The following is a 13812-nucleotide window of genomic DNA, read 5'->3' as shown; positions in this document are numbered from 1 at the left end:
TCCCTGTATACCAATACCACACAAATGTAATGGGAACCCTTTGAATTTCTGCAGTATTTACTTATTAAATATGGGCCAAATGCCATGCATCCATTTTTCTCCTGCTTATCAAATTCAGGGCAGGTGGCAGGATATGAGGCTAATAGAGGAAGGCGGCCAGTTTCAGATCACCTGTTACCTTAATGTGTGCGTCTATAGGTTGCAGGCGTACCAGGCACATGGCGAACATGCAGTCCAGGCTGAATTGTTGAGTTGATCTCTGTGCTAACGACTTCTCTAAAAGCTTCTTGTAGTTGTTTGTTCCAATTAAGGACATGAGGTTGAATGTGTGAGGTGTGCTGGCGCAACAACTTAGGAAGGGTCTTAGAAAAAGTGTTACAACGATAGCTGAAACCTTTCTGTAGAAAATACAGTTAATTTGTAAGAAGGTGTTCTTTAAACATGAAAAACCTCATGAATAAAAATATCTGCAGCTTGCTGAAATACTTGTTGGTCTGGCCAGTATGAAAAAAACACTGGTGTTAGGAGACCACAAAGGAAACTACCGTGGCACAAACGGCCACCTGGCTGTCCCGCATCACAATTCTCTTTGGACAGATGAGACAAAAGTCGAACTTGTGGTAAAAATGTACAAAGATGTTTGGAGGATCTCACCCAGCTGTGAAGCACGGCGGAGGCAGCATCGTGGTTTGGCTACTCGGGCTCTCCTTCTACAGACTTGATGTCTCGCCGTCTTTCAAGGAATAAGTATTAAAAATTGCATCCAAATAGAGCTGGGCGATATATCGAGTTTTTAAAACATATCGATATATTTTTATATGAGATATAAGATGTGACAATATCCTTTATATCGATATAGTCTATGTTACGTTATAATTATAGTTGTGGAGCCGCAAGTTTGCCTCTCTTTCGTCCACTTTTGTCTCTACGCAACGTTACTCCGCCTCGCCTTCACTGAAGACAACTCCCCCTCCTCCCCCATCGCTTCACATGCAGGCAGCGACAAGACGGACACGGCAAATCTCCGTTAACGAGTTACTGCGCATCACCCCATGCGTGGGGCTGGACGGCGTCAACGTGCTAACGAGCTAAACATGCTAACGAGCTAACAGCGCTAACGAGCTAACAGCGCTAACCCTAAAATCCTTTCATTCTCTCAAAAGTTGATAGCGCGCCTTATGTATGAATTCTGGTTGTGCTTGATGGCCGCGAACTGATTTTATGTGGTACACGGCGCTCAGCAATCTGTCACAAATGTTTGAGTACGACTTTGGTAAGCTACGGAGCTGCACCGCTTGATAGATTGTCGGCGCATTACGGCTACCGAGGAGCTTCGCGGAGTGATATGTACTGTGCATCAACGTAATATTACCGTATTGTGTGTGTATAAGGACCATAAATGGCACCTGTAAGAGACGTGGTTATGAAGCGGATTTCAAACTCCAGGCTGTCAGTCACACAGTAAAACTTGGGAACAGAGCAGCTGTGAAATCTGTCTGTCTTTGTTATTACTCTCAGCGTCTTTTAGTTTACATTTTGACTGCACAATTGTGAGCTCTTTGTTTAGCACAAAAACAACCTTGTTTTCTTTTATTTATGGAGCATTATTATTTAATGAATGCTCATAATTTAATTTTGAGTAATTTTTCATGTACATCTGTGCTGTATGTTAATAAAAGTGCCTGTGTGACATCTGGGACACAGCTTTGACTAAGAACTCTCTTTTTGTTCTTACTTTATGGCTTAAAAAAAAAATCGAGATATATATCTTATATCACCATCCAGCTAAAAAATATCGAGATATGAATTTTGGGTCATATCGCCCAGCCCTACATCCAAACTAGAGCTGGGCGATATGAGATTTTTTCATATCGCGATATGTTTTTTTCATTTCAGGCGATAACGATATCTATCACGATATCAGCCAAATAACTATATTTGTAAGATTTAAATGTGCCGTTGCTCACAAGTAAAATGTGAAATAATCAGCAGCTTGTTTTTATTAAAATATTTATTTCCCATAATAAGTTCAACAGGGTAGATGTACTTAAGGAACATGAGACTTTTTCAGATAAATAAAGGCAAATATTGCAAACTACACAAAGGCAGCCGCTAAAGCGTTTAAGTTTCAAAATAGAACAAACGAAACAGACTAAACTGTCAATTCCACTTAGAAACAAAATATTAATTCTAAAAATAAATCTTAGTTTGTTTTACAGAAGAACAGACAAAACTGACTAACTTTTGTCAATATCAAATAAACTGAGAACTAAAAGGAAATTCTCGACCTCTCCTTGTTGTATAGCTGAGCTTTTCAAACAGTTTTAACAGTTACTTTAGTCTGACAAAAGCCGAATGACGAATCAGCGCTTCCAGTCAGAGACTGAGCTGCACCGCTTCATTGTATTTCCAGACTTGCTTTCGGCACATTTACAGTGCAGCTACTCTGTTTTTTGTCAGACTTGAAATAGCAGAAACACCTTCACACTACGGGACTTCTGTGGCTCTTCCGTTCGACAATCTCTCCGGCGTTGGAACCATCATCTGTTTTCTCTTCGGTAACCTTAAATCAACCGAGAGCGTGACCGTTCTCTAGTCGGCGCACTCATTTCCTCCATTACCCGGACGCCACGGTGGCTGGCTGCTTCCCAAACAAATACGCATGTGCGGCTTGGCACTTGTCCTGTACGTAACAAGTCACGTGACGTGACGCTGCGGCTGTGATTGGTTCGGCTCTGCGCTACTTAATTTGGATTGGCTGTTCTTCTTTTTAAGAGGACAAGAGCGATGAGGCCTATCGCAATAGTTACATTTTTCTATCGAGAAAAAGTTATTTCGCAATACATATCGTTATCGTTCTATCGCCCAGCTCTAATCCAAACATTTACAGATTGTCAGAGCAGCAGTCCAAACCCAGAAGCTTAGGAGTGTTTGGGTGAGTCACCAACATAATGACACAAAGCACAGAAGTAAATCAATAAGGTGATTTTTGACAAAGAAGGCGACCCAAAGACGACCGTTCATCCAAGAATTCTTAATAACTAAACTGTCATAGCGTAATAGTTCCTCCTCTTTATTGTTTTACAAGAAGAATCTGGCCTCAGTAATCCCTTTCAGCCTGAGTGATTATTCATCATCTCTTTTACTTTAGTCAGGTTGTGTTTGAGCTGGATGAACCTCCTAAGTAATGAGTGTAGAAGTTCTGGTCGTTTTAAGGTTCGTAGCGCTCACGGCTCTGTCGACGTCGTTAGAGGGTTCTATACTATTTTTAGTGTTTTTGCCCAAATGGAGGAATTTTTACAAAAGGATTTAATTTGGTTCCTTTTTTGGAGGCTGGTCAGGTTACAGCAGTGGAAAGTGTGTGACTGTGTATCTGAACACGTGTGTGTCATCGAGCTATAGGGGAGGCCTAAAGGTCCGGCCCACATTTTGACGAGGTGAGATCATCATGTGTGGTGCTGGCTGCGTGCTGTTGCTGGCAGAATGAATGGCCACAACCTGAAACCATCTGCAAAGCTCCTGTCCTACTTAGCGCCCCCCTTTTTCTATATGCTGCTCTGTTCTTTAATTTTTCAGCCTCTGTCCTGAAAATAATGGAACAAATAAAAGCTTCAAGCTGCAGAAAAGCAATAAAGCTGTGCTTCCACTCGTGAACCGGTTCGACTGGTTGAGCCTCTCTTACGTGGTTCTTTTGGCTTCTTTGTTTTCTTTTGCCAGACTTTAAAGCCATCTTTTTCTTTTTTTGCCAGTAGGGCCTGGCTCTGTTTAAGCAAGATGGCTTTCATATAGGAGAACTGTGCGTTTGAAAGCTGTGGTTAAGAATGATCTTATACTCCTGAGAGGGTGAAATATGCAGCTTTAAACTTTAGAACAGACAAAATATTTTGATTATATTCTGGTGCAGATTCATGCATGCTGGAAAGAGAATTAAAGTCTCTCAGTTATTTAAAAAAAAGTGATAATACAAACAGTTTCTAGTCCATTGCAACACTTTGCTGAATACTTTTCATTTCAACAACACAAGCATATTAGCAGTTAAGCAGCTTGCTCAGGATAAAAGCATGATTGAGTCAATCGTGGTCCCGCAGACGGATGCAGAGAAAGCCAGGCAACGCTGTGCAAACAGTTTGTTTTCTCATGCAGATGAAAGCTCCTGATATGAGAGACTCCATTATTCCTTAGTTATGTCATAAATGTTGTTTCTCTAATGGTCAGTCCACTAGTGAGTGCAAGATCCTAATTTTTAATGCTAAAATAGAATTGTTGCCATCTGTGAATTTATAGAAAAATAGTAAAGCACATTGTTATTTTTAGATACCAAATCAGTTATTTACTTGCATTCCTAAACAGAAAAATGTGTTTTTATGGCAGGTGGTCTAATGAATATGTTCAGCACTGTAAGTAGCAACAGGATGTGTGCCTGCTGTAACACACAATGGATAATGAAACCAGCAGAACTTCAGTTCTTCTAATTGAAGCTGCCTCTGAAAGTGAGTGAATTCCTACAGACGCACAATGCTGCACCGCTCTGTCATCACACTAATAATCATACAGTTATTATCGTGGAATATGTGCTGGCTTAGCTTGTATTGGACCGTACGGTGTGGACAACAACTGGCAGTTATGGCAAATAGCTGTCTTTTTGTGGCCTCGGTGTCTTTTGATGCAATTATGTGATGAGTAATGTGGGTCGTTGTGCGATTAATCGCACAATCAGCCCGTCTAAGAAGGGCACAGATCGGCGTTCGAGTGGAATTCTAGTTTTTTATTTATTTTAAGTGAAAGTACCAGCTGAACGTTTCACCTGTCACTCTCTCTTCTAAATGTGGTCGTTTTAAAATGTGACACATATTCAAAGAAATTAGTTGAGAAATGTTGAACAGTTTAAATAAAGGCGTGAATATAGGTGGCCTGTTGGTTATGTAATATAAAGCTCTGTGCTGGAAGCTTAACATCTTACTCAAGCACATATGCCTTTTTCAGATCCTAAGCCTCCTCCTGCCACGCTCACTCTTTCAGACAGGAAGTTCCTGTTATCCCGAAGCACCAAACAGGAAGTCGCTACGACATGGGAAGTAGCAGCAGTAACTCTGTCTACTGTTAGCTCAGAGTCTTGAGGGGTGTGGGCAGGCCAGAGTATTGTATTGTAGTTCAGGAAGTGCAGAGGAGGCCATAGCATCTGCTGATCCATTGTTTATCTCTTGCTTATGAGTAGTTATTCAGGCTGGGTGGCATTGTGTGTGAGTCTGGGGAAAGCTGGCATTACTGTGATTAAGTCACAGTGCCAGCCCATGAGTCAGCCATCCTATAAACGCACACGTATGCAGAGGCCTCCTGTAATCATACCGTTCAGCATCTTGCTGAAAAGCAGAACATGCTTCGCCCTGCAGTCCGCACACAGCTGACATGTAGCAGTACATGTCAGCTGTGCCACTTCAGGGTCTATTCGTGTGTTGTGACCACACCACAGGCTGGGGTTTGATGTGGTCCCCATCTAGACATGGGTGGAGTGGCTTAAAATGACTCCAATCTGGTAAAACACCAAACCACAAGAGGAGCAAAACTGGTGCATGAAAACTTTAACATACCTCTTGAACCTTTTCACTTCATGTCCTGCTTAATGTTACTTTTCAGTCCGATGAATCAGCCTTGCCGACTCACATCTATTGTTTTAGATGGACCCAAAAAGGCTCTGAGGTGGGAGCAGCACTTTGGCTTTAGCAACATTTTTTTTCTGCAGAGTGCAACACTGGAAAAAGTTTTATGACCATCAAAGATGATCATCAAAAATTATTCAGCCTGAAAAAATAAGGCATGTCAGAAATCTGATGGCTGCAGTGGGAGGTTCCTCTTGAACTCGGCGCCGAGGCTCTGGACCAAAGGCCTTCCTTCAGAAGCTGCAGATGCGTTATCAGTTATGACAGCAGGCTTGATACCTTCTGTGCAAGGTCATCACACAGACTGGACTGACTGTGGCATATCGGCCGTGATTATCAGAATGAACTGCTGTGGGTTTAGATTGTCTCGTTAAATAAAAGAGGAAATAGTTCTGAAGTCTGTGAACCCTAAAAGCGCTTTAACTTACATCCTGGATCCAGGATCCGGCTCTGTGCAGATCTTTGCGTCTGCCGTCCAGGACTGTAGCTCTGTGATGGTGGAGCTGTCATGGATTTCAATATAACCTTCTGCAAAGGGCTGATAGGTTTCTGTGCTCATCAGTCATTGTACCCTTCAGAGGTTTGAGAACCTTAATTAGGTTCTCCAGTATCCTTGACATAGTTTCTGTGCATGAGACTCTCCTGCTGTTCTACATAGCGCTCCAGCATGTCACGTGCTTGTGAACAGGCCATTCCAGCTTCTCCTGCTCGGTTTTCAGGGCACGGCTGGCTGCTGTGCTTCAGTGGACAAACAGGAGCCTGTTTTACTGAGACACACAATCTGACGCCCCAGTTCAGCTGCTGCATTGATTGCATTTGTTGTGTTGTTGTTTCGTCTGTAATAACAGGGATATGCTTTTGCCCTTCATTTCCATTCCGTCACCGTTTGTCGGCGCGTCAGCGAGACGCTAACGTGTGTGGCCGAGCCTGCAGAGTGACACGGTCCATCTCCGCTGCGATGTAAACAGAAAACTCAGTGGTTCTGCAGGTTAGGGTCAGAGGTTGCTTTAGTAAGAGCTCCACGTGGTGTGGTAAAAATTCCTCATTGTGTCTTTTCTGAAGCGTCATCTGGAGGGGATATTGTTACTTCATTGATACCCTGAATGCTTTGCAGCAGCTTTAGGCTGCATCCTCAGCTGTGAAACCTCCCACACTCCTGCTTTGGTTGTAGCTTTTAGCCCTGACTGTTTAAAAGCTGCAGGGAGTAGACGTTGTTCTTTCCTACCCGGCTGTCTTCCTTGCGCTGCCAGTAAACACACCGTGGCGATGTCTCCGTAGGTGCCGTGCCGCCGATAGCATGAGCCCCACGTGTTGCACAGTGGTAGCGCGCTCAGTTTATCCGCCGTCATCTTTGGAGAGCACAAAATGCTCCCGCGCAGCAGACTGAAACGATGTTCCTGCTGATGCATCCTTTAACTCTGCGCCTCCTTCATCATCACCGCTTGTTGCCGTTTCCACGACCGACTCGGCAGCTGCGCTCGTCACTTAACCCTAGTTCAGACTAAACACACTTCACAAAGATCAGAATTGCTGACATTCTTGCACTAAATGAGAATCGGAGAAAAAGTCGTGTGTGCCCGTTTCCTCCTTCATGGATTGTGCAGAATGACTCCTCGTGACCCCGCCGGTTGGTTCCTCTCGTGGTAGCTGTTCCTGCTTGCAGATTCAGTATGCCTGTGCTTCTGCGGAGGTGCCAATATTTTTAGATCCTGTTCCTAAAATATAGACAATTGTGCAGTTTATTGTGAAACTTAAGTTGGGCGCAGATGGTTTAGAGTTAAAAACGACTTTTTACACCAGAGCAAAACTCCATCATTTAGCTTTTAAGTTGGTTTCTGTCAGTTTCTGATTTGCTTTCCAGGCTTTGCTAATAATAGGGAGAATTTGTTACAATCAGCCTTTGCATACTGAAGCGATTACTTTTTCCCCTCGACCACGACTACCACCACCGCTTTATTACCACCATGCATCCAGGAATTGATTTAGTGCTGTGTAGCTGCCAGGTGATAATTGCCCTACTTTTTAAAAGCATAAGTTGCCATTTCTGTGTGTGATTGTTGTAATAATCAATAAATCTAATTAGAAAACTCCCCAAAAATTACTTCTACAACTTTTCTCTGTCCAAACCGGCATCATTGTGTTTGTTTTGTCTAGAAAGATTACAGGAGATGGAAGTATTTGTTTCTGACGTCGACGGCGTTGTGATGCTTGAAAGAATCCGTTCGTTGTCGGCGGTTCAGACGAGCTCGAAGGGTTTAAGCGTAGTCAGTGGGATATATTGGCAGCCTGAAGCCAAGCTTAGAGCAAGAACTGTGCAGAGATGTGGTTGGATTCAATCGCTGCCAACATCATGTGATCTCTCCAAAGCATTTCTCACATTCATGTCAACAACAAAGCGATTATTTTGTCTCTAAGCACCGATCAGCCTCGCCTCAGCGTTATGCCAGCGATGATATAGATCCCTGCTGCTTGGTTTTCCAATGTAACCGGTAATAGATGAGTGTGTCTAAGGCTTCAAAAACATGACAGATATAGTTTTTAGTTTAAACTTTCTGCTGCCAAACGAGTAAACATGTCCACCTAGCACTTTGAGTCATTTCTGCATGAGTGACTGCCGTTGTCCGCTGTGAATGTGGGAACTGGCAGTTGCTGTAGCGAGGTGTCGGTGTCAGGGCCTTGGCAGCGCCTGTGGAAACTTTAACTGAAGCTCTTTTGAACTGTAAAACCTGAAAGGATGCAGCGATGCTCCGGGACACATCTTCACTGATTACAAAGTTGTCTTAACGTTCCGCTTTGGCGTCAGTGTGCACGCTAAAACTATGCAGAAAATGGGGAAATACAACAACTTTCAGGGCAGCAAAGTCACAAAACATCCAATCTTGTGCAAAATCAAACTTTCCCTCCACGCTGGGTTTTCTTTTGTTTTGGTTTCTTCATGTTTATGCAGGCTTTCACTACATCTCATGTTTAAGCTGTGTTTAAATTATATCATGTCACACTCGCTTGTTGAGACAAACTGCTCATAAACTGCACAGTGAAAGACACTCCCCCAGTGTTCTTTGTAAGGGTGTGTGTGTGTGTGTGTGTGTGTGTGTGTGTGTGTGTGTGTGTGTGTGTGTGTGGGGGGGGGGGGGGAGGAGCTTGTCTAAATAGGGATGTGAGTCTTCAGACTGGTAGGTCTGGCTCTCTGATAAAGTGGGAATGTACGGGGAGTTGGATACCAGTGAAACCGGCTCTCTGCAGGTCGAAATCAGTGAGAAATGTGCGCTGTGTGATGACACGGTCTCCCGCGTATATTTTTCATTTTTGAGGGACTGTTTTAAAATTCCATTCCTTATGGAGCTGATTAACCTTTAAAGGTACCTGTCTGGCTCTGCTGAAGCTAACATAGGATAAGTCCCAAAGATATTTGATGTCCAGTCACTGACAGCAGATTTTGCGGCCTGTCGAAACCACATGTTTTTAAACGGTTCATATCAGGTGGATCGTTTCACCAATATTAAAGCTTGAATGTGAGAAAGGACAAAAACACATCACAACCACTCTGAATGCTTATCTAAATGTCTGTCTGCTTCGTCTATTCACATTTGGAGTTCATACTTTGGATGTGGGCTCATTTAAAATAAATGACTAAACACACAGAAGTGGGCTGAAAGCTCTCTGTATGCAGCGCGTGCACTCGCTGTAGATTGCCAAGGTCCCTTTCACCTAGTTGTGCCTTTTTTCCGCCTCGTTCTTTTTCTGCTTCTTTTATGAACTTGTTGAGGGCAAACCATATTGCGTAAGAGTTCCTATTAGGCCTCGTCTTTCCATAGACAACGTGCAGCGAAACGGCTGCTGTATTTCCTCATACCTGCTGCGCTTCAAACCAATCAGACGAGCTGATGAAGGGCATGTTTGAATACGAATGATGCTGCAACATGTTTAGAATTCCCTCCGTGCAGCAGCCTGGGTCCTGCACAGATTTCCCAGGGTTTGGTGCTGGACACCGAACACATTTACTGACCTTCATATAGGGAATAGAAGAAATAGAAAGAAAACCATTTAAGCAAACAGAATAAAAACAACTGCATGGTTGATCTGAACAAGCAGACAGCTTGGATAAATTGTGTGCAGAAAAAAAGGGGAAAAACCTTCGTGAGTGGGTGAGTGGAGGCCCCGTCTGAGCAAGTTCAGAGCTGCAGACTGTTCTGGTCTCTCACACACACACACACTCACGTGCACACACACACACACACGCACGCACGTGCACACACACACACACACACACACACCTCATGTGAGCATCTTTCATCATCCATCAACAAGTAACAACTCTTCCCTCACTTCCTTCAAGGCAATATTAAAATCACATTTTGAGTTCTTTTTTTGCACTAAAACATAAAAATTGATCAAAGTTGTTCTTGCTTAAAGAACAAAAAAGAGCAGATGAGCGTGCACGGACAGAGCTGAAGCACAAGGGGTGTAAATATGCAGGAGAAAAGAAAATGGGTCAACGGTTCATCCTAAGGAATCTCAGTCGTGTTTGTGTGTGTGTGTGTGTGTGTGTGCACTTGCAATCTTTTTTCCAATCTTCCCCGACACCAGTGTATCAAATTCACCCTGCGACCGCCTTACAAAACAGAATGTACTTCCTATTTAACATGCATTGAGTCAACTTCCCCTGTGGTGGCCTTGTTTTGTGTTTGTGTGTGACCATGTGAACATCTCATCATGAAGAGGGGGAAAACGTGCTATTCTCGTAACGTATCCGTGCAATAAACAAGGCGCCTCAGAGAGGCTGGGTGAGCCTGGGGTCGTTGCGCCTCTGGCTGGGTTGCAATTGGCCCGAGACCTGGAGAGAAACGTTGGTGTGACACGGCCGTACAGAGGGTCTGCCCCAGCCTCATTTATCATTTCTGACCTAAGCTTTCTCACACACATTGACCCCAAGGAGGTGCAAAGAGCGATTCAATGAGAGTAAGAAAAGGGCAAATTCAGATGAGTTGCAGATGCTTACCCCACTCACTCCCACCCGCTTCTACAGTTTCAGCTTCAAAACAAGGTTTAACCCAGGACTGTGCAGCCTCTTTGTAGTTACGGAGGGTTGTTGTGACTTCAGCAAAGGTCCTGATTCCACTGATGGCTTGAAGGTTAACAGTTTAAAGAAAAGCTGCAGAGGTTTAAATGACTTTGGTAGTGCTGTGTGTTCTGATGTCTTCTCCTGTACACAAGCCCGACTGCAGTTTTAACCACTTAAATTCATTTTTTCTCATTATTTGACCAGAACATTGGGCTAAATTGTTGATTGGTTAGATCGATGCGCTCTGTGTAGTTGACTTTAATCCTCTTCTCTCTTCCAGGCCTTTGGGAACGCCAAGACAGCCCACAACAACAACTCCAGCCGCTTTGGCAAATTCATCCAGGTTAATTATCTGGAGAGCGGCGTGGTCAGAGGGTAAGTAACACCGTGTGTGTGTGTGTGTGTGTGTGTGTGTGTGTGTGTGTGTGTGTGTGTGTGTGTGTGTGTGTGCGTGCGTGCGTGTGCGTTCTCTACAGCGCTGCGTCTTCCTCTTTACTTTTCTACCGCGTCACATGGGCCTTCCTATGTTCACTGTGTGTATATGGACTGAAACTTGCAACCACTAGCATGTCCTTCCTTTTTCTCAGCAGCCAGACTCTGGTTAGGAGCTGCATCAAAGTCTGGTCAGCCGTGTCACTTCCTCATTTCCTCATCAAGGCAGAGGAACAGATGCTCAGCGTCTTTAAAAAAAAAAAGGCAACACGTCGAGCTTTAACAGGGCTCTAGACTAACTTTTTGCCATGGGCGTGCCGGTACGCCTAACTTTTTAAAGTTAGGCGTACCGGCACAAAAGTTAGGCGCACACAAATTTTCTAATAATTTATGTAATATAATGTGTTTGTCTGGATACACTGTGCTTTTTCAGCATTCAAAGATTGATGACACCGTGTCAGAGCACTGGCTATGAATTTCAGAAGGATCAGGCCTTAACAGAAAAGTTAGCAATAGTTCTTTTCCTATTACAGCTACATCCACGTCTGTCGTGCCTAGGCTGCTCACTAGGGCTGGGTATCATCACTGATTTCTATAATCCATTCGATTCTGGTTTTCAAAGTCCCGATTCGATTCAACTTAGCCAGAAGAGTCAGAAATATTATAATTCTGATCATTTATCAGCACTGACTTCATCAGAATTGTGAACATCACAGCAGATGCCTTTGTGTGAAAGTAACTGAGAATAAAACAGAAAAACATGAAGGAGATTTTCCTGGTCTGGCTTTTTATAGCAGAAAACCTTAAAAATATTCTACAATGTTCTGCATATAAAGTTTAAATTTCTTCAGTATTGAACAACAGAAAAAACAGGCTTTCTTGTCCGAGGTCATTTAAGTGAAAAATAAAAGAAAAAGACAGCAGCCACAGCGCTGTAAACAGCGGTAGACTGGTGGGTAATAAGCGACTGAATAATACAGAAAATAGAGATTGGAGACGGAAACTGTTCTTGAAGTACAGAGAGAGAGAGAGAGAGCTAGCTGTGCATGAAGTGTGATTTTAATAGTCGTGGAAGCAAAACAGCAAAATTCATGACGACATTGATCAAATGTGAAGCGCAGTTTGCTGCTTCTTTTGCTGCTGGCTCGGTGGATTTTGGCTGGAGAGACAAAACCTGCAGCTCAGAATCAGCGCAAAAAGACGTAAACACAGCGCAGACCGGACGCATCAGGATCGCTGAGCTCCGACAGCGTGTCCGTCTACGGGCCGTCGGGTGAGAAAGCCGAGAAAGACAAAGCTGATCCTGATGCGTCGGTCTGTGTTTACGTCTTTGTGTGGAGTCCGTGTACCTGCTCTCATCTGCTGTTTGGTTGTTGTTGAAATGGTTTTGTGAGCTTTAATCTGAGAATCTGGCGTTTCTGGCAAAACACAGTTATATTTAAAAGTCGATTCAGGATTTAATGAATTGATATCGCTTTATTCAAGCTACTCACCTCCCACTTCCACCTGCACTTTCAACTGGACCACGGCCAATCAGAGAGGTCCCGCCCCTTACTATCTCTGATTGGTTTAGTCCACGATAGGGGCAAAATGTGTGTCTGTTGACCACAGGGAAGGTTACAGATTTTTATTTATTTATTTATTTATTTTTTGCTACCCGAACATTTGGTCGCACAGGTGCAACCAAATATTTTTTTTTAGTCGCACCACTGAAAAATTTGGTCGCACTCTAGAGCCCTGTTTAACTGCAGCGAACATTTAGTACAGTGTTCAGACTAATGACTGACACAGTGATTAATTCTCTGGTCCTAAAAATAGGCGGTGAATAAACACGTTGATGCCTGTGCTGACGATGTTCAGCTCCACACTAGGTGGGTATCCCCAGCCTGATAGCACCAGCTCTCGTTGCTCAGCCTCAGCTCTGTAATTCGATCCGAGGAGTCGATTTTAGCAGGCTGAGGCTTTTCTGTGATTCCCACCAAAGATCGTTATCTTGCAGAACATATCATATCTACTCAAAGCACACCGCCCAGCATATTTCACCACCATTATTCTTTCTAGTGTAGACTCTTCTAGGCGGTTAAGGACTCAGGAGGCCACCACAGCTCTGCTCTGTAGACTTGACAAAGGCTGTGTGTCTCTCCGTCTCCAGTGGAGTGGATCAGCAAAGAGGAAGCTGCTGCTCGCCTCGGCTCTCTGAACTGACCGACAGTCTGCATGTTTTTATGCTCTCCGTCTCTCAACCTTCTTCAGCTCACGTTCAGCAAACATCAGCTGTTCTCAGATCAGCTAATGAGTAGGGATTGTTATTGATGCAGCATCTGTTGTATTGCTTGGACACCCCTGCATGCCTGTGCACATTCAGACGTTTGCAGAAGCCTCTAACAGGTTCAAGTGCAACTTACCTCAGTATCTGTGGGCAGCGTGATCAGGATTCCCATCAGAAGATCTTGTTTGTTACAATAATAATGATAAACAGCATTTTGTGGGTGTTTTTGTGGTCATGATGGGCACAACTGATTACACCCCGACGTCACAGAGCACGTAAGCTAGCGTTTGAACTTTACGTTGTCTGTCTCTAGTCGAAGCTGCAAGCCGGTTTCTCACAGCACAGCTCTATTCTTAGTGTCAGGACTGGCGTCAGTGCTGTTTTTGCTTGGC

The 13812-nt window shown here is 43.8% G+C and overlaps 1 protein-coding gene across 5 annotated transcripts in view; it reads left to right on the top strand.

Moving 5' to 3' along the window:
* The window catches only part of LOC113015645 (myosin IXB), a 57906-nt gene that overhangs the window by 25287 nt on the left and 18807 nt on the right, over nt 1-13812 (top strand). For all 5 annotated transcript variants that reach the window (XM_026157725.1, XM_026157724.1, XM_026157726.1 and 2 more), the window contains exon 5: nt 11000-11094. In XM_026157725.1, coding sequence (XP_026013510.1) covers nt 11000-11094 — 95 coding nt within the window. The remainder of the gene's footprint in view (nt 1-10999; nt 11095-13812) is intronic.

This window comes from Astatotilapia calliptera, chromosome 23 (assembly GCF_900246225.1).
Source record: "Astatotilapia calliptera chromosome 23, fAstCal1.2, whole genome shotgun sequence".
NCBI lineage: Eukaryota > Metazoa > Chordata > Actinopteri > Cichliformes > Cichlidae > Astatotilapia > Astatotilapia calliptera.
The sequence above is the reverse complement of the archived record's forward strand: the minus strand, read 5'-3'. Positions and strand labels throughout refer to the sequence as shown.